The sequence below is a fragment of the Carassius gibelio genome, chromosome B25 (assembly GCF_023724105.1).
Source record: "Carassius gibelio isolate Cgi1373 ecotype wild population from Czech Republic chromosome B25, carGib1.2-hapl.c, whole genome shotgun sequence".
NCBI lineage: Eukaryota > Metazoa > Chordata > Actinopteri > Cypriniformes > Cyprinidae > Carassius > Carassius gibelio.
The window spans coordinates 8898581-8921039 of record NC_068420.1 but is presented as its reverse complement, the minus strand read 5'-3'; the positions used below and the strand labels follow the sequence as shown (position 1 = coordinate 8921039).

The following is a 22459-nucleotide window of genomic DNA, read 5'->3' as shown; positions in this document are numbered from 1 at the left end:
ACTATAGATTTCACTAACCAATTGTGCAATATTATCTAATGTCTAAATACGGTCTTTTTTCATTCCAAAAAAAAAGGCCATTATTCAAATGCAATTACATATTTGCCAGAATACTGCTAATTGTTGTGAAGATCCGTCTTTGTAGCTTTTTTAAATTATATATTATATAATTAAATAATAAATTATAAGTTATAATACTTCCCTGCTAATTGTTGTGATTCGCTGTCGTCGCCTTCAGGGACGCTCCTCCCACTATTCCGCCATTGGTTGTTTTGTAGTGTAAACAGCGCAGACTTGCAGGTTGGAACGTTCCTAATGGCTACAATTTATATTTGCATAAATTCTCATTGCGTGATTGGTCAACGGCACGCCAATCAACCCATTCCTCTGCTTTTGGATATCACCTCAAGAGACTCCACGGTGTTTCATCAGTGAGGACTGGAATGTGAACAAAGTAACACAACACAGCCAACCAGACGAGAGGTGAACAAAACTATGACTCCTTCCCTAATTCCGAAACTGCCCGACGTCAGGATTTCTCACTAGCGCCCAGAACACTGTAAGTATGTCATGTCTTTCTAAAAAATAGTCTTGTATTAGAGCAAAAAAGAAAAAGAGCTTCAGATGAATAACACCCTAACCAACATCTGCACTGTTCTTCCTGTTTTGGGCAGAGCTGGAAAAGCCAATACACTCAATCAGGATTAGATGTGAGCTGGATAGGGAATGGTGACGACCTCTCGTCTCTTCCGATGGGTGTAAATCGGAAGATAATGATCGCTTACAGGGACAGCAGCGCGTTAACGTGTTTCTAATCGCCAGAAGTTTGTCAGGCTTTCTTCTGCATGTCAGTACGCTGAGTTACGAGCATTAGCTCCTCATTCATAGTGTCGTTAATGAGCGTTCGCCATAAACATAAGCGCAGCTGAATCTGTCATTTTTTTAGATGTAACTGTGGTGACTTTTTATCTTAAAATTAAAATTTACCACAGTGTAAGTTCTCAATTTAAGCAGGTGTCTCTTTACATTTTTTTAGCGTAATAGGAAGCTGGCTAACTGTAGCTTTAGTTGGTGCGCATTTTTTATTATTATTATTAGTAGTAGTAGTAGTAGTATTCCATATTGGCTACACTTGTTAACGTACAACCACTTTTCATAGTGTATTGAGGCGAGGGGTTAACGACGGACAGAATATTGTGTTATTTGCTTTTCCCCCCCACCCAAGTCCGAACCACAGAACACCTGCTCCTAGAGAAGATTTGTACTAATAAAACGTTTATATGATATAAAAGTCAGTGCACCTGAATGTATCATCTTTGTCCTGCGGGTTCATTTAGAATTTGATGTTCATTCCAGTTATTTCTGCATTGGTCACAGTTCAAGTAAACAAACGCCTCTCTAACCGCATATTGGCTGCCGCTTACTTTTGCAAAGGTTTCATGACCCTAACATTACAATCATATTTGCCTTAATTACTCACCTGGTTCGTTAGACTACCAATGGTTCTCCATTTTGTTCCTGTAACATTTTGGATGTTTGATTCAACTCGTCAGCTCATTTCTAGAGGCTCCATGTCCTGAAATGAGTGTCAAATAAGGGAGATGTTCAGATGTCCAGTTCTGGGCTTCCTTGCAGGGTTGAAAAATGCTGCTTTATGTTGTAATCATAAATAAGGAACTAAACGTAAGGCTTAGCATGCTTTTCGTAAATTGTCTTTCTTTCTTAATTTCAGCCAAATTATGGCCAGTTCGCCCACACTACTATAACTTTCTGTAACAATGGCTGTGAGTACTGTCTGTAGCAACTATTTAGTGAAGTGTTAAAGGGGTATTTTAAATGAATCTAGCATTTCCGGAAAAAATAAGGATCAATACAAAGTTGTCCATTGGGGTACTCCCTCATTGACAAGTTGTTGTACCCCTAAAGGTACAATTCATTATTTTTTCAAGCCAAAAGACATTCATTACAGTGCCCCAAATAGCAGCTCACTGATAATGGACTGTGTATTACAACATTTCGTAAAGCAGTGGTGCGTGAAATCGAGCTTGCACAGCGAGAAATGTCTGCATCCACATACTTGTGTAAAATATGTTTCAGCCTGAGTGCTGATAGAAGTACTTAGTCCTGATGAAGGACTTCATGCAGGCCAGTGATTCATTGAGCTTGTTCAAATCGGCGAGTTTTCCAGCTTTTGACTTTCCGCAAAAACACTACGAGCACCTCCCACCTTCCATTGCAGTAGCCTAACTGAAATACAGCACTGGAATACCAAGAACTTTTGTGAAAAGAACCTGGAAAGGCTATTTAGTCCGAGTAGTCTAGATGTTTACCAAGGAAGAACATTCAAAGAAATAAGACCTTTGTTACTCAGCCTCTCAGTGGCATTGCAATTAAAAGGTGTCATTCATGCTGGTGAGAATATCCGCTTGGATAGGTAGTTAGTTTGTTTGCATTGAATGATTCAGCAACTTTGGCATGGCTCATGCTGTTGTTGAGTGATGGTTACCATGGATGATGGGATGAACCATGCAGGAACTCAGGCAGTTTCATCAAGCTGTGAGCTTTCAGCTCTCTCCTTTTCATTCAGCCACAAACCTGTATAAATCCACCGTTGCTATAATTGTTAATTTAAGGAATTGTCACAAAGCTGTGCTGTATCTTGCAAGAAATGACTGGAGACCATCTTAAGTTTTCTTCTTCTACTGTATGTGTACTTTGCCTTTTTTTTTTTTTGTTGTTCCCTGGCCCCAATAAGGATTCTGTCAGCCTGGTCTGTTGAGGGGACGCTTTTTGGACCAATGCAGACCCCCCCTCAGTTCCTCACTGTCAGTGCCTGTGCGTGGGTCAGCAGTTTTTGCCGCTGTAAGTGGTTTTAGACACCTGCTTTCTCCCTTTTCTCTTATTCACCCATCAGCAGCCCTGCATCCAACCCCTCCACTACCAGTCTCCCAGCTGCCCTTATGCCCCTGCATAGCTTTCTGCACGGATAGCTTGACCTTGCATCCTTTGTGGTCAAACTCTTGCATCGTGATTTCATGTCATCCCGAGAGTGTGATCCATAAAGACCCCCGCCAATATTTGTGCATGCTTGCACCCCTCTCTTGCACATCCTAAAATGGTTTCAGTTAAAGGATCAAGTTAACATGCAAGCACATAAACTCACACAATGAGCCACTTGTACCATTGAACTTTTGCTCATGAAACCTTAGTTTTTGTCTTTGTTGTAGGGCTGCATGAAAAAAAAAAACAGTTATGCAGTAACTCAATTATTTCCCTTCAGTCTTGTGATCGTTATTCATTTTGATTAATATAATTTACATTGAAATGATTTTTGTATTGTAACTGCATACCATTTTCTTTGCTTTTCCAATTGCGTTTTTGCACTGTAAATCAAGTACCTAAATTTTCATGTTCTCTTTTGCACTTGAAAAAGCTTGACGCTTACTGTTAAAAAAACTCAAGTAAATTTACTGCTATAAGAGAGAAAGTACAAGTTTAATTTAAAATTAATTTATGAAGACATAGTTGTATTACTTGGAAAAACTGTGCTGTACACAAGATCGATAGAATCAGAACATGAATAATTAGGTTCCTCAGTTTATTATAGATGCTCTCTTTTTAATTCTTGCATTTTTATTCATCAGGAAGGTCTCATTTAATTTAATAAAACTACTATTGATTAGTGTAGATGGGATACTCTTATGTTTGTTTTCTTTAGGTGGTAATTTTAAGGATTTATTGCATAGTTTTCTCAAGGTTTTGTCAAAAACAAAGGATCAGTGACTTATGAATCTAAACTTGATCACAATCTGTCAACCTAAAATGTGAGAATTAGACTTGATTAATTGTGCTCTTTGTGTTGGCTTTAAAGTGTAAAGCAGGATTACAGTTCTAAGATCCTCTGAACAAATTACAGGGAACTCAACTGTTGGAAGTAATATTACTGAAGGAGCTCTGAATATCAAGCAAAGTTTTCTTATGAAGAATGTCATTCATGCAATACCATTTTCAGTCTCGGAACATTATACAAAAGCTTAAAAAGTTCTCAGCCATTTCAACCCAAACACTACAACAGTTAAGTAAATGCTAATCATCAAAAAGTCCAAGACCAACAGTTGTGTTGGCTGCAGCTGAAAAAAAAAAAAAAAGTGGCACTAGTTGGCGCTAAATTTTGTTGATACAGCAACATACATAACTACTTTCTCAGTGGTGATTTTATTTCAGAGCATAAACATGCACAGCAGTACAGAAAATACCTTTATATAGCACTTGCTAACCTCCTTTGTTGTGCTTTTGTATTTTCCTAGTTCGGGGTATTGGAACCAGTGAAAATTTGGACGTGCTGGAAAAGATGTCAGTCAGCGTCCATGAAAACCGCAAGTCCAGGACGAGCACAGGCTCTATGAATATTTCGCTCTTCCACAAGCCATCTCATCCAGACAGTGTGCTCACCCACCTCAATACCCTGCGCAAACAGTGCATGTTCACAGATGTGACACTATGGGCAGGCGACCGCTCCTTTCCCTGTCACAGAGCTGTGCTTGCCGCTTGCAGTCGCTACTTTGAGGCCATGTTTAGCGGTGGCCTTCGTGAAAGCCTTGACAGTGAGGTTAACTTTCGAGACAGTGTTCACCCAGAAGTTCTGGAGCTGCTGTTGGACTTTGCTTACTCCTCACGTGTCATCATCAATGAGGAGAACGCAGAGTCACTTCTCGAGGCTGGAGATATGCTGCAGTTTCATGACATCCGTGATGCAGCGGCAGAATTTTTGGAGAAGAATTTGCATGCTTCTAACTGCTTAGGGATGATGCTGCTTTCCGACGCCCATCAGTGCAAACGCCTTTATGAACTGTCGTGGAGGATGTGCCTCATCCACTTTGAGACTCTTCGAGACACTGAAGACTTCTGCGGGCTCTCGAAAGACAAGCTTCTGGATCTCATTCTTAGTGATGAGCTGGAGGTTGAAGACGAACAAATTGTGTTCAATGCAGTCATGCGCTGGGTTAGGTATGACCTAGACAGCCGCAGAGACTACCTTCCTGAACTGCTGCGAGGTCTACGCCTTGCACTGCTACCCTCAGAATGCCTCATTGAGGCTGTGGCATGCGAGGAACTTGTGATGTCCGATAAAAGGAGCCGACAGATTGTTGATGAGGCCATGCAGTGCAAGAAAAAGATCCTGCAGAATGACGGCATTGTCACCAGCCCATGCGCTAGGCCTCGCAAGGCTGGGCACACACTGCTCATTCTTGGGGGTCAGACATTTATGTGTGATAAGATCTACCAAGTGGATCATAAAGCAAAAGAGATCATCCCTAAATCAGATCTTCCCAGTCCCAGGAAGGAGTTCAGTGCATGTGCCATTGGCTGCAAAGTTTATGTGACCGGAGGAAGGGGGTCGGAAAATGGGGTGTCGAAGGATGTTTGGATATATGACACAGTACATGAAGAATGGTCGAAAGGTGCCCCTATGCTTATTGCACGTTTTGGACATGGCTCAGCCGAACTTGAAAACTGCCTTTATGTTGTTGGGGGTCACACTGCTATAGCAGGTGTCTTCCCAGCCTCCCCTTCAGTATCTCTCAAACAGGTTGAGCGGTATGACCCCCTAACCAACAAATGGACAATGATGGCACCACTTAGGGATGGTGTCAGCAATGCAGCAGTGGTCAGCGCCAAGCTAAAACTCTTTGTGTTTGGTGGAACAACCATACACAGGGACAAGGCTTCAAAGGTCCAATGCTATGACCCTGTTGAGAATCGTTGGACTATAGCTGCCGAATGCCCGCAACCCTGGAGATACACCGCCGCTGCTGTCCTTGGCAGTCAGATATTCATAATGGGTGGTGATACAGAGTTCACCGCAGCATCCGCTTACCGATTTGATTGTGAGACCAATCAATGGACGCGTGTTGGTGATATGACTTCTAAAAGAATGAGCTGCCATGCTGTGGCCTCTGGTAATAAACTCTATGTGGTCGGCGGATACTTTGGTACACAGCGGTGTAAAACATTGGATTGCTATGATCCAACATCAGATAGTTGGAACAGTATCACTACCGTGCCTTACTCACTGATTCCAACTGCATTTGTTAGTACCTGGAAACATCTTCCTGCCTAGATGCCTCCATTTGAAGTGTATGGATCTGATCTGGGTAAGTTTTTGGCATTTCTCTCATTTTCAGTGTACTCCAGTCAGTTCTGATCTGTATCTGTTCTATACACTCACACACAACCAAATCGTTTTGTATTGTAGGTGCTTCCTTTGAAAACTGCATAAATCATAATTCCAAGCAGAGGAGCAACTGAATTCAGCAGGCTGTCGACATTTGACACATAAACAGTGATTTCTGTCAAGATAGCTGTATGCCAAAATGCTAAACTCGGCTTGGCAGCCTTTTTTGAAAGCAAAGAGAAAATTGGCTTGTTAAACCATCTGGATGAGGTCTAGCAGTATTATAGAGCAGTGGATGTCATTGAAGGACAACTTCAAGAGGGTTGAAGGTTGAGGCTTAAACGTCTCATGAGTTCCTACTTAGGATCAGAGTGATGTGTCAGCACTAGTGAGCCATTGAAATATTGATTAGTAATCTACATTACAAAGCTTTTTCTGTCAATTGGCTATTAGGTAGAGTGAGAGCACAAAGTGGTTTAATCTCTGTAATTACAGACTGCAATGAGGGACTCAGTGTGGAGAGATTTAGGGAGAGGGTGCTTATTGTTGCTGGAACAGTTTTTTTTCTCATCAAATGGACCATATAAAGCTCTTGAAATTTTGACCACTGAAAAGTTTCATCTGAAAATTGTGTTTTATGCTACCTTTTGCTGAATATTTTCAGTGGCTAAAGGACAATGTGTTTCACAATTGGAATGCAATTGTAAATTTGCAGAATTTGCACAATTGCATTTCCCAATTGTGCATTGAAGTTCCCATCCCCAGAAGCAATCGGTCACTTTGGATGTAGGTGCATTAGCAAAGACCCATTTCATTAGAGGAACTATTTCTTATGTTGGAAGTCAGAAAAGGAACTATTTCTTATGTTGGAAGTCAAAAAAGTTTGTTACTTAAAAGAACCTACCACCTTTGTTTTAGAAATCGAAAAAGCATTGCCGTCTATGGTGTATTCTTGAGATGGTACATACGCGTTATCAGCCAAATTTCAGTTTTTAAACTGCCATGAAACCCCCCGCTTTAGAAGGGTTTTTTCAGACATCCAAATTGAAAAGGGTTCCAAAAAGGGGCGTAGTCTACTTTGATAAAGTGGGTGGGTAATGTTTGGAAAGGAGGAAGTGTTTGCATAAAAAGGGGAGTATCATCAAGCGCATAAAGACAGCTAATTAACACACCAGCAATGCAGTTGCAAACACTAAGACACAGCTGGACAGAAATGGATAGTGATACTGAAAGCAAACAAGGCAATCGTCAAACACAGATTCCACTAGTCCTGAATGCACAAAGCTCTCCAGTACAAAATGTCTGCTACAAACATATTTTCCATGTGTGTAGGTATAACACAAAAAAAATCACCTCTGGTCGCATCGTAACGCTCAGAAACGAGTGACATAGAAATGGCCGTCTCCTTCCCCTGCAGCCCATCTATAATACACATTGAGGGCTGGCTTTACGTCACATCCTTGACTTTGCTTTTCAACCTGGAAGAATGAAATTGCTCAAAGATGAAAAAATAACCAGTTTCCCTTTAATTGATAACATTTATGAGTGCTATTAGTGTTTTCACTGAAATGCAGTCTGGACATATTGGTTCACATCTAAAATAAAATTGTTCTGGGGTTTCATGAACCTTAAAGTTGTAGATTTACTATACAAAAATTGTAATGGAGCCTCTACATAAATATCCAAAATAGAATTTTGTTTTTCCAAACGAAAGGCTAATTTGAATTAATATTTTGCTAAAATTTCAGTGCCTCATTATACAGAATTTTACTATTTTTTTAGGTCTGCTTTAAGTTTTTAATAATCATTTAATTCTCCAAAGAAACAAGGAAACTCCCATTAATAAGCTCCTTGGCATGCTACTGTATGTTACCGTAAAACAAAAGCATATAAATGTAAAACCATCATTTGCGTTGAACTATAAATAATTAATGCTTATTGACTAAATGAAATACATTAAACTTTGTTCTAATAACTTTACTTCTATAGGCATCCTAAACTCATCATCATTTCTGCTAACATATCTTATTCATCAGCACTTATGAGGATTAGGGATAATACAGACTAACAACATATGCATAAACTGCATTTCTCAGAAGTCAGCGAGCCTCTTGTCTGCATGAAGTCAGTGTAAGTATAAGCGTGCATAACTATTTATGTCAGACAGCAAAGGTAGCTGCTTAAACCTAATGTTGAGGAATTACAATTGTGTCGATGGCCTCTAAGAATGCGTCATAACAGTCAGCTGAACATATCTCACTTGTGTCGTTTAAATTAGACTGCCTGGGGAGGGACCAGAGTGGTATCATTGCATCCCCTGGTGATTAGAAAATGATTACTTCTGTGAGTAATCATTAACACTCTTCATCAGCCAGCGACTTCGTTCACACCACAAGCGCTTCATTTCACAGTGAAGCAGGTGGCCCAGCAAAAGCTGGGTTTTATAATTAGCCCCAGGGGGCACAAAATCAGAATGTCTGGAGGACGCCCTGGCAGGCCTGCCGAAGGATGTTGGCAGCAGTGGCGTGCTCCAGAAACGGCCACAGGAAGCGCGTAAACGTAGTTAACCAGGTTCCAACCAAAGGGTTAAAGCTTAGCCGGTTAGCATGGCCCCGCTAGACTCTGCTGGTAGACGTTGTAAGTACACCATCTGGCTGCAAAGTATTTTTCCATTGACGAGCATTAAAAAAAAAAAAAATGATATTCTGGCAAAATAGCAATATTTCATATTACAGTAATATTTTTTGGAGAGTACTTAAATTTATATTTAAACTGATATTTTTCTATTTGCTGCCTTTAACATCACAGCTTGGGGCTCAAGACCCATTTTTCATGTTTACATTCGACAGTTGAGATGTCATTATGCATCTTGAGTGATTATTTACTGTTCACGTGATTGGCTCAAAAATATTACATTAGCAAAGGTAGATTTCAATTTCTTCAAGCAATATAATAGTCCTCCTAGACTCTCTTATTTGTCTCTTTACCCTGTTCAGCCTGGCAGCCTTCTCCACAATGGTAAAGTAAATTAAGAAGTGGGTGATAAATGCAAAGGCTGCTGTGTTTTGAACTCTTATTGAGTGAAGATATGAAGAATTAATGGAGGTGAGTAGCTCTATGGTCTCACACTTAAAAAGTGAAAAAGTGAAGTGAAATTCAGCCAAGTATGGTGACCCATACTCAGAATTTGTGCTCTGCATTTAACCCATCCGAAATGCGCACACACAGAGCAGTGAACACACACACACACACACACTGTGAGCACACACCCGGAGCAGTGGGCAGCCATTTATGCTGCGGCGCCCGGGGAGCAGTTGGGGGTTCGATGCCTTGCTCAAGGGCACCTAAGTCGTGGTATTGAAGGTGGAGAGAGAGCTGTTCATGCACTACTCCCACCCCCAATTCCGTCCGGCCCGAGACTAGAACTCACAACCCTTCGATTGGGAGTCCAACCCTCTAACCATTAGGCCACGACTTCCCACGACTTCCCAAAACGACTGTTGGTCTCCATGGTGGAATGACGTGTGTCATTATGAGAAACAAAACATAGAGAAGAATAAGCTTCATAAATCATTTAAAGGGCTGTACAGGGTTGGGATTCCATTTTCAGCTTATAAATATTTTAAAATCTGCAGCAGCCAGCGAGAAGCAGAGGAGTACCTTAATGTAATCAGAAAGCTGTGTATCATTTTAGACAGCCGGATAATTGAATCCCAGAATCTTAATTTGACATTATTAGTAATAATCAGAGAGCCTTGCTGAAAACCATCTCGTTTCATGGTAGTTATACATTTTTTATAGACTTGGAGTTCAATGCCCTTAAACAAAAAATAAATAAAGGAAAGAGCTTGATGGTAGCGAATGTGAAACTTGTATCTCTTTTATTCCCCCCAAAATGTTTTTTTTGTCCCCAATTTTAACCACGCATTGTCAAACATTTGATAAAACATTTACAAGTTCATCTCATAGTTAGAATGTCGTGGAAAAGTTCATCGTGAAACGCTCAAATTGTGAAACGTGTATTAAATAAATTCAGTGCACACAGACTGAAGTAGTTTAAGTCTTTGGTTCTTTTAATCGTGATGATTTGGGCTCACAATGTCAAAAACCCACCAATTCACTATCTCAAGAATTTAGAATACTTCAGAAGACCAATAAAAAAACATTTTTAGGCCTTCTGGGAAGTATGTTTATTTACTGTACATGTACTCAATACTTGGTAGGGGCTCCTTTTGCTTTAATTACTGCCTCAATTTGGTGTGACATGGAGGTGATCAGTTTGTGGCACTGCTAAGGTGGTATGGAAGCCCAGGTGGGGTTCAGGTCTGGTAAGCTTGCTGGCCAGTCCAGCACACCAATACCATGGTCATTTAACCAGCTTTTGTTGCTTTTGCAGTGTGGGCAGGTGCCAAATCCTGCTGGAAATGAAATCAGCATCTTCAAAAAGCTGGTCAGCAGAAGGAAGCATGAAGTGCTCCAAAATTTCTTGGTAAATGGGTGCAGTGACTGGTTTGAAAAAAAGAAAAAAACAAAAACAATGGACCAACACCAGCAGTTGACACTGCACCCCAAATCACAGACTGTGGAAACTTAACACTGGACTTGGGCTATGGGCTTCTCCACCCTTCCTCCAGACTCTAGGACCTTGGTTTCCATATGAAATATTTGCTCTCATCTAAAAAGAGGACTTTGGACCACTGAGCAACAGTCCAGTTCTTCTCCTTAGACCAGGTAAAACGCCTCTGACATGGTCTTTGGTTCAGAAGTGGTTAAACAAGAGGAATACAGCAACTGCGGCCAAATTCCTTGCCATGTTTGTATGCCTTGACCCCAGCCTGAGTCCATTCCTTGTGAAATTCACTCAAATTATTGAATCGATTTTGCTTTACAATAAGGCTTTGGTTCTCTCAATTTGTTGTACATCATTTTCTTCCACACTTTTTGCTTCCACTCAACTTTCATTTAACATGCTTGGATACAGCACTCTGTGAACAGCCAGCTTCTTTGGCAATAAATGTTTGTGGCTTACCCTCTTTGTGAAGGGTGCCAATGAGTCTTCTGGAATACTGTCAGATCAGCAGTATTCCCCATGATTGTGTAGCGTAGTGAACCAAACTGAGAGATCATTTTGAAGTCTCGGGAAACCTTTGCAGGTGTTTTGAGTTGATTAGCTGATTTGCATGTCACCATATTCTAATTTGCTGAGATGCGAGTTGTGAATTGGTGGGTTTTTGTTAAATTTGAGCCAAAATCATCACAAAAGAACCAAAACTTAAACCACTTCAGTCCGTGTGCATTGAATTTATTTAAGACATAAGTTTCACAATTTGAAATTTCAATTTTCCACAACATTCTAATTAATTGAGAAGCAAGTGGTGTGAAAGTTTTTTTTTTTTTTTCAAGACACTTAAATGATTAAGATCAAACAAATGTTTATATTACACAAAGATAACCAAAGTATATACAAAATGCAGTTTTGAAATAATTATATTATCTATAATTATTTCATCTACCAAGGGAAAAAAGCTGTCCATATGTGCCTGGCACTATGTGAAAAAAAGTAAATCTAATAACTTGTTGTGCCACCCTTTACAGCATCAACTGCAATCAAGCTTTTGTGATAACCAGTGTTGGGCAAGTTACTTTTAAAAAGTAATTAGTTACAGTTACTAGTTACTTCTTCCAAAAAGTAACTAAATTAGTAACTCAGTTACAAATTTTTAAAGTAACTAGTTACTTAAGAAAGTAACTATTGCGTTACTTTCAAGTAAAATTAAATTTTAAATGCTCAAACGTGACCCCACCTCTACCCCTCTTTAAAGGAACTTAAAATACATGTGCATGTTCAATTATTTATGATAAATCTGAATATTATAATGAAATGGACACTTAATACAATACATTATTAACAGAAACATGAAACATTGTACACACATCTAAAAAAAAAAGTTGCTGTGGGACAAAGTGAGACTAGCCTCCAATCAAATGGCATGTATGTAGATATTATGTTTATATAGTGGATCAATGCAAATAACACGATAGATTTTTGGGAACTTTTGATATTTCCTTTTATTGTTTCTTTAATTTCTTGAAGGAAAAAGTAATGTATATACTTCTATTTAGAGAAGGCTACTTTTGGATTATTTGGGCTCGTCGCCATACCTGTCTCTCGTTGACTGACTGGCTTGTGTTGTTCGTTGTGTGTCCTGTCCTGTCCGATGATGGGTCGTTCGCGAATGAGCGTTAGTGATGGATCGACTCGTTCGCGAATGAGCTTTTGATGAGTCGTTCGCGATTCGCGAATGAGCCGACTCTAAGAGCCGGCTTTTTTAGTTGAACTTCGGGAGCTGGCTCGCATATCTGAAGAGCCAACTCTATTTTTTCAAATTTAGCCTATAGAAATTAAATAATTATGTAATAAAAATTGAAATATTATAGTCAAAGTCATTTAAAGAGCCGTTTGTGAGCCAAAGAGCCGGCTCTTTTCAGTGAGCTGAGTCAAAAGAGCCGAATTCCCATCACTACTATGCGTGCTTTCGAAAACCCGCCCAACTCTACCTCTGATTGGCTTACAATGAAATTTTACTCTACCTCAGCCAATCGTCAGCATTTATGCGCTTGTCTCGTGCTCTGCCCACTAACCAAGGAAGAACAGTAAAAAAAAGTATTTGCCTCTCGCTCAGAGATCTAGTTGGTCTGATGAAAAAAAAAAAACAGCTTCATCATCAGTTATAGTAACGCGCCGCATTTTTTGGCAGTAACGGTAACGGCGTTATTAAGATGAGAAGAGTAATCAATTAGATTACTCGTTACTGGAAAAAGTAATGCCGTTAGTAACGCCGTTATTTATAACGCCGTTATTCCCATCACTGGTGATAACTGGCAATGAATCTTTCACATCCATGTAGAGAAATTTTGGCCCACTCTTCTTTTGCAGAATCGTTTTAATTCAGCCACATTGGAGGGTTTTCAAGCATGAATGGATGGTTTAAGGTCATGCCACAGGATCTCAATTGGATTTAAGTCCAGACTTTAATTTGGCCACTCCAAAATCTTAATTTTTTTTTTGAGCCATTTAGAGGTGGACTTGCTGGTGTGTTTGGCATCATTGTCCTGCTGCATAACCCAAGTGCTCCAGAGCTTGAGGTCAGAAACTGAAGGCCTGACATTCCCCTTGAGGATTTTCTGATAGAGTGCACTCAGTGCAGAATTCATGTTCCATCAATTTTGGCATCCAGGTCCTGAAGCAGCCCATCACACTACCACCACCACCACCATGTTTGATTGTTGGTATAATGTTCTTTTTATGAAATGCTATGTTGGTTTACGCCAGATGTAACAGAACACACACTTTCCAAAAAGTTAAACTTTTGTTGCATCAGTCCACAGAATATTTGACCAAACCATATTTTTTTTTTCAACCTGAGTGGAAGATGTAATTCAGAAGTATATCATGCTTTTGCTGCAATCGTGTCTCCAAGTTTGTTTCATTTGTTGTGTCAAAAAAATGCTTTAGTCTGACTTTTGAAAATATTGGACTGGTATGATTTCAGTTGGACTAAAGAGTCTACATTTTGTATGTAAGGTTTCAGGCCATTTCCTCTTTGAGTTACTATCCCACCCCCAGCACTTAACTTAAACAAAGACCTTTCTCTGCATAAAACCTTGACATTGGACTTCTCAAACCACTTCTGTTTGGGAATCTCCTGAAGCCCTGTTTGATGGAATCAGCTAGCATTTGTGTGTGTAATTTCAGAAGTAAATTGCTACCACAGTTTCCTGTTTTCCTTAGAGTGACCACTGCATAAACAATCAGAAATTGCCCAAACAACACCATAGTTGTTTCCAAAGTACGCACTGGTAATGCTTTTTAAAAGTAGCATCAAACCTGATGACTTTCCAGGTCTTGAATTACAACCAGAAGCTCCAGGTAAATACAATATGGAATGTCCAGGCATTGACTTGTAATGACCACCCTTTTGACTTTTTGCTTTAGTGCATGCCATATGTCCTCAATAAGACTTTGTTACTGCTTTTTCTGCCAACAGGGCAGTTTCATTGGGCAGCATTGTGTTAAACTAATCCAGGTAATTTGCCAGTTGGAACAGTCCTGACCCTTTGCCAAACACCACAACCTCCTGTCCCAAACACGTAAAGGAGGGGCATTTAGAAAAACTAAACCAGCTAATTATTTTGCTGTTGCAGAGCCCATAAATCGGATTTGGCTGTTTTAATCTGAGCTCTCTTTGTGGCATTCATGTTTCTAAAGCAGGAAACATGATGTTTTGGCATGTGTCCACAGTTCTTCCAACTGGTGGAAACAGGCCAATACAGGTAGCAAAAGCCCGGATTTCCCATGCTTCCCATGCGTCTCATCCTCTCTGACACGCCAAGCATTGACACAGTTGGGTAAAGGCTGGAAAAGCTTTGCCTGGTCGATGTGCCCGGTTTAAACTAGCTGTGGATTTGCACATTTCAAGTGCACACAGTTATGGCAGCAGCTCTCCATTTCCTGAAATGGCACCGCACACTGTAATCAGTCCTTAAATTTATCCTTTAGCATCACCGCATTAGTAGTGCCATGTCTACTTTAACCCTTCCATCAAGTCTGTTTTTGATAAGCATAAGCCTATAGTATTAGCAACATGTTTAACAGATCTACACAGAAGTGTGTTATTGAATTTGACTATGTGCCAGTTCTGAGGAAATGTTGAACCATTTAACTGTAATGGTCTTGTCCAAACATTAGTGTTTTCCTAGCAAACACGTACATTTGCATTTCAGTTGGACTGAAGTAATAATTTATATATATTTTTTTTAAAGTCACGTTAATGCTTTCATTCAAAAGATATAATTTTTTTTTTTTTTTAAATCAAGAATTGTTTAGACTTTTAATGTACAATATTTCTCAGTACTTTGACTAATCTCAGTTATTCCCCTTGAGCTTTTCACCTAAGCCAACACATCATAAGCACATAATTTCTATGAAATTCAGTAGACCGTTTTATCCTCTATATGTGAAATGTATTTTAAAACCAATGTCATCTCTGTGTTCCCTTCAAGAGCATGTGGAAGCTTTTCTGCCAGATCAGAATCTCACACTTAATGAATCATAAAGCAGATGGATGCATATAAGGTGAAACCCACGGCTGGGGATCTGCAAAATATTTACTTTGTTTTTGGTTTATAAAAAGCAGCAGTCAGTTTTGATGGATACGTCAATAGAATGATTTCATTGTTGTGGCTTAACACACTTACACCCCTTTAAGGGGGAGGCATTAGCATTAAATTACAATGTGGTGGAGGTGATGAGAATTGAATTAGAGGCAAGCTTCACTGGTGGGATATGAAGCTGATTTAAGCGATTGATTTTAAATCTTCTATAAGCATTGGGATGTTGAGAGGGTGTTAGGTGGAAGGCTCATTTTAAGTGCTTTGAGATTACAAATCCCATCCGCTCTCCACAGACACAACAACAGCCAAGGTTTAAAGATGCTTTTAACTGATTCCGTTACTTCGTCCAAGTCAGTTCTGGTTTCATAATCGGTCTCATTTTGTCGGTTTGATTTTAAATCTGTTTTTAGAACGATCACACATTTGTTCTTATTGCAACACAGCAGCTAATATATTTGGCTGGGTATCGATACAGATTAGATACTGATTCACAAGATCTTGATTTTATTCCAGTCATTTAGATATATTTCAGTTATAATAGTATTTTTTATGATACCGGTGCAAAATCGATACTTTCAAAATGGTACTGGTGCCTAAACGGTGCCAGAACCGATACTTAAAAAAAAAGAAGAAACTATGGATAACATTAAAGAACATTACAAATATTTAAAATTAATATACAGAGCATTCACATGATCCCTGGATGCTCTCATTTCCCGAGTTGTGCTTCCCTTACTCTAAGGCTAATAAATGTATTTCACGATCTGGGTCATTATTTAATATAAAACAATATTTAATACAAAAATCACACAATATTTCTACTGTATCTTTGTCTATCACTCTGATATTAGGTTAAAATGATTGAATTGACTGAGTGCTGTCTGTCACGGTCTTTGAATGAATGTTTGGGATGCCACATGCACTGTAACATGTTTTATATTAAATATTACATATTACAAAAGAAAATAGAAACATGATCATACATTTTATAAATATGCGTGTTAAGGACTAGATTTTCGCTAAAGGAAATGGCTGTGGCGTGATGGCAGTGGACATAGCATCATGCTAGCATAGTAAGTATTATAAGCTACTACTAAATATTATAGAAACATAATTTCTGTAAAGTTGCTTTGTTACGATTTGTATTGTAAAAAGTGCTATACAAATAAACCTTTAGAGTAGATGGTAAAACCAATTGCTCCCTCATGACCTTTTGTAAACCGTATTTATGACAAAGAACTGCACAGATACATATATTATAACAATCTATCGATAAACACACCTTTTGTCCTCCGTTTCTGTTCGAGTCTGCTCGGGCTGCTTCGCCCCGGTCTGAGAATTGAAGAGTGTGCAGAAAGACGGGAAGGAGACAAAGTCTGCTGCCATTTTCGTAAGAAATTTAAATGGCACTGACTCTGACGCGATGGGATACACAAGTATCGCCACCAGTTCAAAGGGTCCTCAATGAGAGGAAGAGATGGAGCTTTGCAGTATGCTTCCATTTCCTCTTTAGCAATGACGTAGAGGTCTTGGGTCCTACTGTACATTCAGTGTCAGCGAAAGACTGTTCCAGAAAACCTACAAGCAGAGATGAGGCCTTTCATTTGGAAGCAGCAGAGGGGCTCTCCTCCATGGATGTTCCTTCTCCTGGAGTTCCTGTTCCTTCAGGTGCTCCCATCCACGTCTGTCCTTCTAGGTGTACACTCATTCGGTGTTTGAACACAATAATTGAAAATACAATTAAACTAGTAGACCGTGAACTCAGTCAATACAACAGCTCACATATATAAGTATTTTAACTGTGTTTAAAGTTTTAATTAAAAAAAATTATATATATTAATCAAATATTATTCCTTAATTTAAGCTACTCTTAATATAATGAGTGTTTAAATGTGTTTTGATTTTATATATTGTACAAGAAACATGATAGAATTACCTCCAATCTCTCCTCTTCTGTGAGAAAATGCATTCCCTTAAATCGGGGATTCAGGGCAGTTTCTGTATGAAGGATCCTCTTCTCCGACTCACTGTTGTAGCTCTTCAGGAGATCGGTTCTGATTGCATTTTTGATCTCATGAATTATGTGCGCGTCTCCGATGGACTCTGGCATATTCTGGAGGAGTTTAGAGTGCATTTAGAGGAGCAATGAGAGACACTGTTGGATTGCACTCTTCTGACGTCAGTGTTGTTGCATCCTTCACTGGCTTTAATGCCCTCACCGCATCCTCTGGATTTGTCACATCCGTTTCAGTAAGAGTGCACAGATCGGTCTCTTCTTTTCTAACTTCTGGTGACAGCAAGGTGGCACAAATTGCAGGTTGTTGTTCCAAGAACCTCTCAACCATTTCGTATGTGCTGTTCCACCTTGTTGCAACATCAGTTATCAGCTTATGATTTCTCAGGCCAAGACATTGCCGTTTCACTTTCAGACAGTGGCTCACTGTGGTGCTGTGATGGAAGAATTTGTTGATTCTGCCCAAAAGCCTGGAGAGGGTGGCCACTTTAAGCACACGCTAGGAGATTCAGCGTATGTGCAAAGCATTTTACATGAGGGAATGTTTCGAAATTGAGCTGCAGCGGTCATGTTCGATGCATTATCTGTCACAAGTACTACATCATCTTTATCTGTTAGCTGCCATTCCTCCACAACATGAGACCGTAGCTCTGCCTGATGAGCACCCATGTGAGACTCATAAATGGCTCTTGTTTGCGGCACATGTGACAAAATCTTCCAGTCCTCGTTAATGTAAGGAAGTCCAGAAATCACATCATTGGCTCATTGATGTCATAATTTGAGCTTTGGTTTCGTGGTTAAGTTCCGGCATAATCTCTTCTGAAAAGTGGCTCCTTGAGGGGGCTCCAGTGTATTCAACAGGTGGCAAAATCAAGGGTTTTCCACCACAGAAAAGGGCTGTATGTCCTTTTCAATAAAAGCTGACACTGCACTGTTTATTCACTGCCCTCTCTCTAAGTTAGGAGGCAACGTTGATATCATTTGATCTATTTTAGCCGCTTTGAGGTCAACAGGCGTTAACAGCTCAGGGTGAGAACGGCTGGCGTGGTTTGTCAAGTTAGTGGTATTACCCCCTGCATATTTTATTTGTGTGTTGCATGATTTACGCACAGCTTGAGTCTTCTCCAGCTCGTGCTTACCAGGTTGTTCATAAAAGCCTAAATGTGCCCAGATGTCGGCTTTTAAAGTAGTTGGAGAATTCGCGTTTCGCCTTCCCTGTCATTGTATGTCATTGTATGCAACAAATGACGTCAGAACAGCATCTGTATGTTATAATAGGTTATGTTACGTTACTGAACCGATACCAAATTGTGCTCATTTGTATCGCAATGCATTGTAGAAACGATTCATTTCGACACCCCTACAGTTCATAGGAGTCATGTAAAGAATACATTTACTTTGGTTAGACTGTATTGTTGTATTTTTTATTGTTATTTACTAAAAAGAATCACTCAGAGAAATAGGTGAATCAGACTACATTCTTCCCACATGCATTGTTTGTAAATCAAACTATGCTTTAGTTTCCATTCCTCAAACTCTTTGCTTGGACTAAGCGGTGAAAGTAGATAGCAAGGTAGAGAGGCACCAGAAATGTGCTATTCTTTTATCCCTGACATTTCTACCAGTCAATTAAAATGTCTTATGTTTGCATGAAGTTGGAGTGCATTGGCTGGGTTCAAATTACAGCGTTTGGCTTTGAGCTCTGGGAAAATTTGGTTTTATACTGTGCTGTCTCTCATTGCAGGTGCCCTGTCTTCTAGCCACACTGAATGGATGACAACAGGGCTGGATTGTCATTGGCTGGCGTGAAGCACCTCTGCTGGGTGAGTGTGGTGTGGCTGTGGTCGGTCATGGCCACTCTCGAAAACAAACCATCTATCCACTGCTGAGAGGAGCCACAGAGAAGAGCTGAAAAATCTCCAGAAGAGAGGCCACAAAGGCCTTCTCCCTACAGCACAACACTAACTCATGCCATGCTTGTTCATTGCCAAATCAGAGGCACAAAGACACTATATGCTCTTATGCCAATACCTACTCTTTGGAAACTCTTTTGCAATCCATCAAGGTCAAGAACATTCCAGTGAACTATGATAAATGACTACTAAAGCATGATTTCACTTCGTGAAACTTTCTTCTTCACATTGTTTGGCAGTACAGCATGTTCATTTTGCTTCCAAAACGCCTTACAGACACTGCGTTTAAAACAAAACATCTGAAACATCTACAGAAATGAAGAACATCCCCATGGGAAAGTGCAAGTTTACTCAAGCAGGATGTAAAATGCCTGTGGTACTTCTATTTAAGTATCTGTGAAATGGATTTGAACCTGGAACTTGTATAGATTCTACAGCACAATGTATTACCAAGTACTTCTAGTTTTAAGATTTATTGAAGGTTTAAACATTTGATAAATGCATTTAATTTATGTGTTTGTGACTAAAAGCAGTAAAGGGAAAAAATTGCACATGATGAGTACATGATGGATGATGAGGGTGTTGATGTTGTTACCATTTTCCTTTGTAATTGAATGCTGGATCAACTTAATAGGAATTTTCTGGGTTTAATACAAGTTAAGCTCTGTCGAAAGCCTTTGTGGGATAATGTTGATGAATTTCAACTAGTTAGTCTTTCTGTTAAAAAACAAAAAACAAATCTGGGTTCCAGTGAGGTACTTAAAATAGTGCCATTTTGTAAACACTAAAATTCTCGCTGCTTCAGTAGTACAGTCAGTCACAAGACGTAAATATGCATGTTAACATGATTTTAGTGTAAATAACTTGGCCCTAAAAAAGGTACAGTTTTAAACTGCTTTGTTTAAATAGACATTTTAACAACAAAAATTTAATGTGTTCAACAAAAAAAATGTGTGCATATTTGATACTTCTACATCCATTCACCTAGTCCCCATGTGGTAACTAACCCTCAACATCCATTTTTGCCTGTTAGCAAATTTCCCCAAAGGACCCATAATACCTTTGTTCATCTTCAGAGCACAAATTAAGATATTTTTGATGAAATCCGAGAGCTTTCTGACCCTGCATAGCGACGCAACTGACTCATTCAAGGCCCAGAAAGGTAGTACGGACATCGTTAAAAAAGTCCATGAGACATCAGTGGTTCAACAGTAGTTTTATGAAGCTACAAGAAAAAAAAAATAATAATAATAATGACGCAATTTAATGATTTCTTCTCTTCCCTTTCACGATGTGTGTGCGTGTGGTGCTGGTATTTTGACAAAGAACTACATGTGCTGCAGCTTGTTTACGAGCAGAGCAATGCACATGCGTGTTGTGGCACTGTTGTGAATGCGCGGTGAAGACTGACAAGAAAGAAGAAAGTTGAATAAAGTCATTATTTTTGTTTGGGTTTTTTTTTGCACACACAGAATTATTTTATTTATTTTTCATTATTTTTGCAGTATTTTCGTCGCTTCATAAAATGATAGTTGAACCACTGATGATGTCACAAGGACTGTTTTAACAATGTCCTTACTACCTTTCTGGGTCTTAAATGAGGCAGTGGTGGGTCAAAAAGCTCCCAAATCTCATCAAAAATGTCTTCATTCGTGTTCCAAAGATGAATAAAGGTCTTACGGGTTTGGAACCACATGAGGGTGAGTACTTAATTACAATGTTCATTTTTGGGTGATCCAACACATTAAAGAAAAGGAGGGACAAGTCATTTTTCATCCCTAATTTATTGAGCTTAATTAGTATTGAACCCAAAAAATGTATTTCAGAACAACCATTGGGGTTGGTTTTCTTGCTCACTCACAGTCTTAAAGCTCTTGAAAAGGGATATGAATCTGAATTGTGTTTTGGGGGGAGTTTATCTTCTGTAGTAAGTGACTCACTGCTGAACATTTCCATTTGAAGGGGACTTTCTGGGATTATGCAGCAGATCCCACAGGCTTCCTTGTGAACTGAATTCCTGGTGCCTAATACCGGTCGGTAGATGTTTGTTGCTCATTCAGTCAGTTGAAGGGTTTGAATAAATGATTTTTTTGATGCTTGCAGACTGGTTTCATAAGCACCCTGGAGGTTTTTTAAAAAAAGTGCCTGGATTCCTCTCTGAAAACTCCTCCACAAAACATCCAAGGTTTTTTGACGTAACAGGAACAAGATTTACACTATTAGCCAAATCTTATAATGCTCAAGCTAAATCTGCATGGATTTTTTTGAAATGCCTCTTAAATTAGTAATTTTATCCATTGCATGAGGTTTCCTGCTCCTACACAGATAGAATTGATGTGTTAGATTTGTGGTAGCATTGGGGAATTTTAGTTCATATTGAAATAAGATATTAAACCCTAACTAAAATATTAAGGACATTGGAACAAATGAAAGGAAATTCATGAATACTGGATGTTAATAAAATTTTTAATTTTACTAGCAAACACACTTTTTCATTGGATATAAGCACTCAATAGTCAATAAGCTGAGAACTGCTTTTGTTTTTTTGGGGGATGTAAACCAAAATAGTCATTCTACAATATCTCAAAAAAAAAAAAAAAAAAAAAAAAGTGCAATTTATAAAACTGTTGACCCTAGAAATTTCAATCTGATCAAAATTATTCTTAATGAAGAAGAAAATCAAATATGGTTTCTGGTAAGCATGTATTGAGCCTCTTTTATAGGACGGCTATGCCAACAGCAATGCCAGAAGTGCAGGTCTATTGCGCCTTTTTTTAACATCCGCTTTATCCCCTAAAATAGGAAAGGGTACCGAGTCCATGAAATGGTGCAGTCATCTGGAAACTGAGGCTGGCATTTCGTAATGATTCCTTGAGGGACCTCTTTGCAAAGTTTTTATCGAGTTCATGTTTACTCTTAAGCCTGTGAGAAGCTATTAGCACATCTGACGGATACATTGGTGCAGTGCAGCAAGAGTTTTTACTGGTCAGTTCGGAATGAGATCGAGCAGTGGAAATGTTTCAATTTGGATTTATCAAAAACTGACCACTTCCTGTGGCAATGGAACATACATGAAATGTCCAGCGTCTAAATAATTTTGCCCTCTTAAATAGGATGACAAGACTCTGCAATTTCCTTTCAAGCTTCTAATCTGGTACTGTGGCTGACAGCCCAGTGGATTGT

The 22459-nt window shown here is 39.3% G+C and overlaps 2 protein-coding genes across 3 annotated transcripts in view; one reads left to right on the top strand and one right to left on the bottom strand.

Annotated features, from left to right (window-relative positions):
* Positions 1-22459, bottom strand: part of LOC128014194 (cytosolic carboxypeptidase 4-like) — a 191371-nt gene that overhangs the window by 150925 nt on the left and 17987 nt on the right. The window lies entirely within an intron of this gene.
* LOC128014196 (kelch-like protein 25) lies at positions 360-21378 on the top strand. 2 transcript variants are annotated; one of them, XM_052597557.1, is made up of 4 exons: positions 360-559; positions 2756-2862; positions 4308-6155; positions 19108-21378. In XM_052597557.1, exons 2-3 carry the CDS (start codon positions 2799-2801, stop codon positions 6119-6121), a joined length of 1878 nt encoding a protein of 625 aa, XP_052453517.1. In that variant the 5' UTR covers positions 360-559; positions 2756-2798; the 3' UTR covers positions 6122-6155; positions 19108-21378. The 2 variants fall into 2 exon arrangements, with proteins under 2 accessions (XP_052453517.1, XP_052453518.1); XM_052597558.1 differs by lacking the exon at positions 2756-2862 and having other exon boundaries at positions 361-559.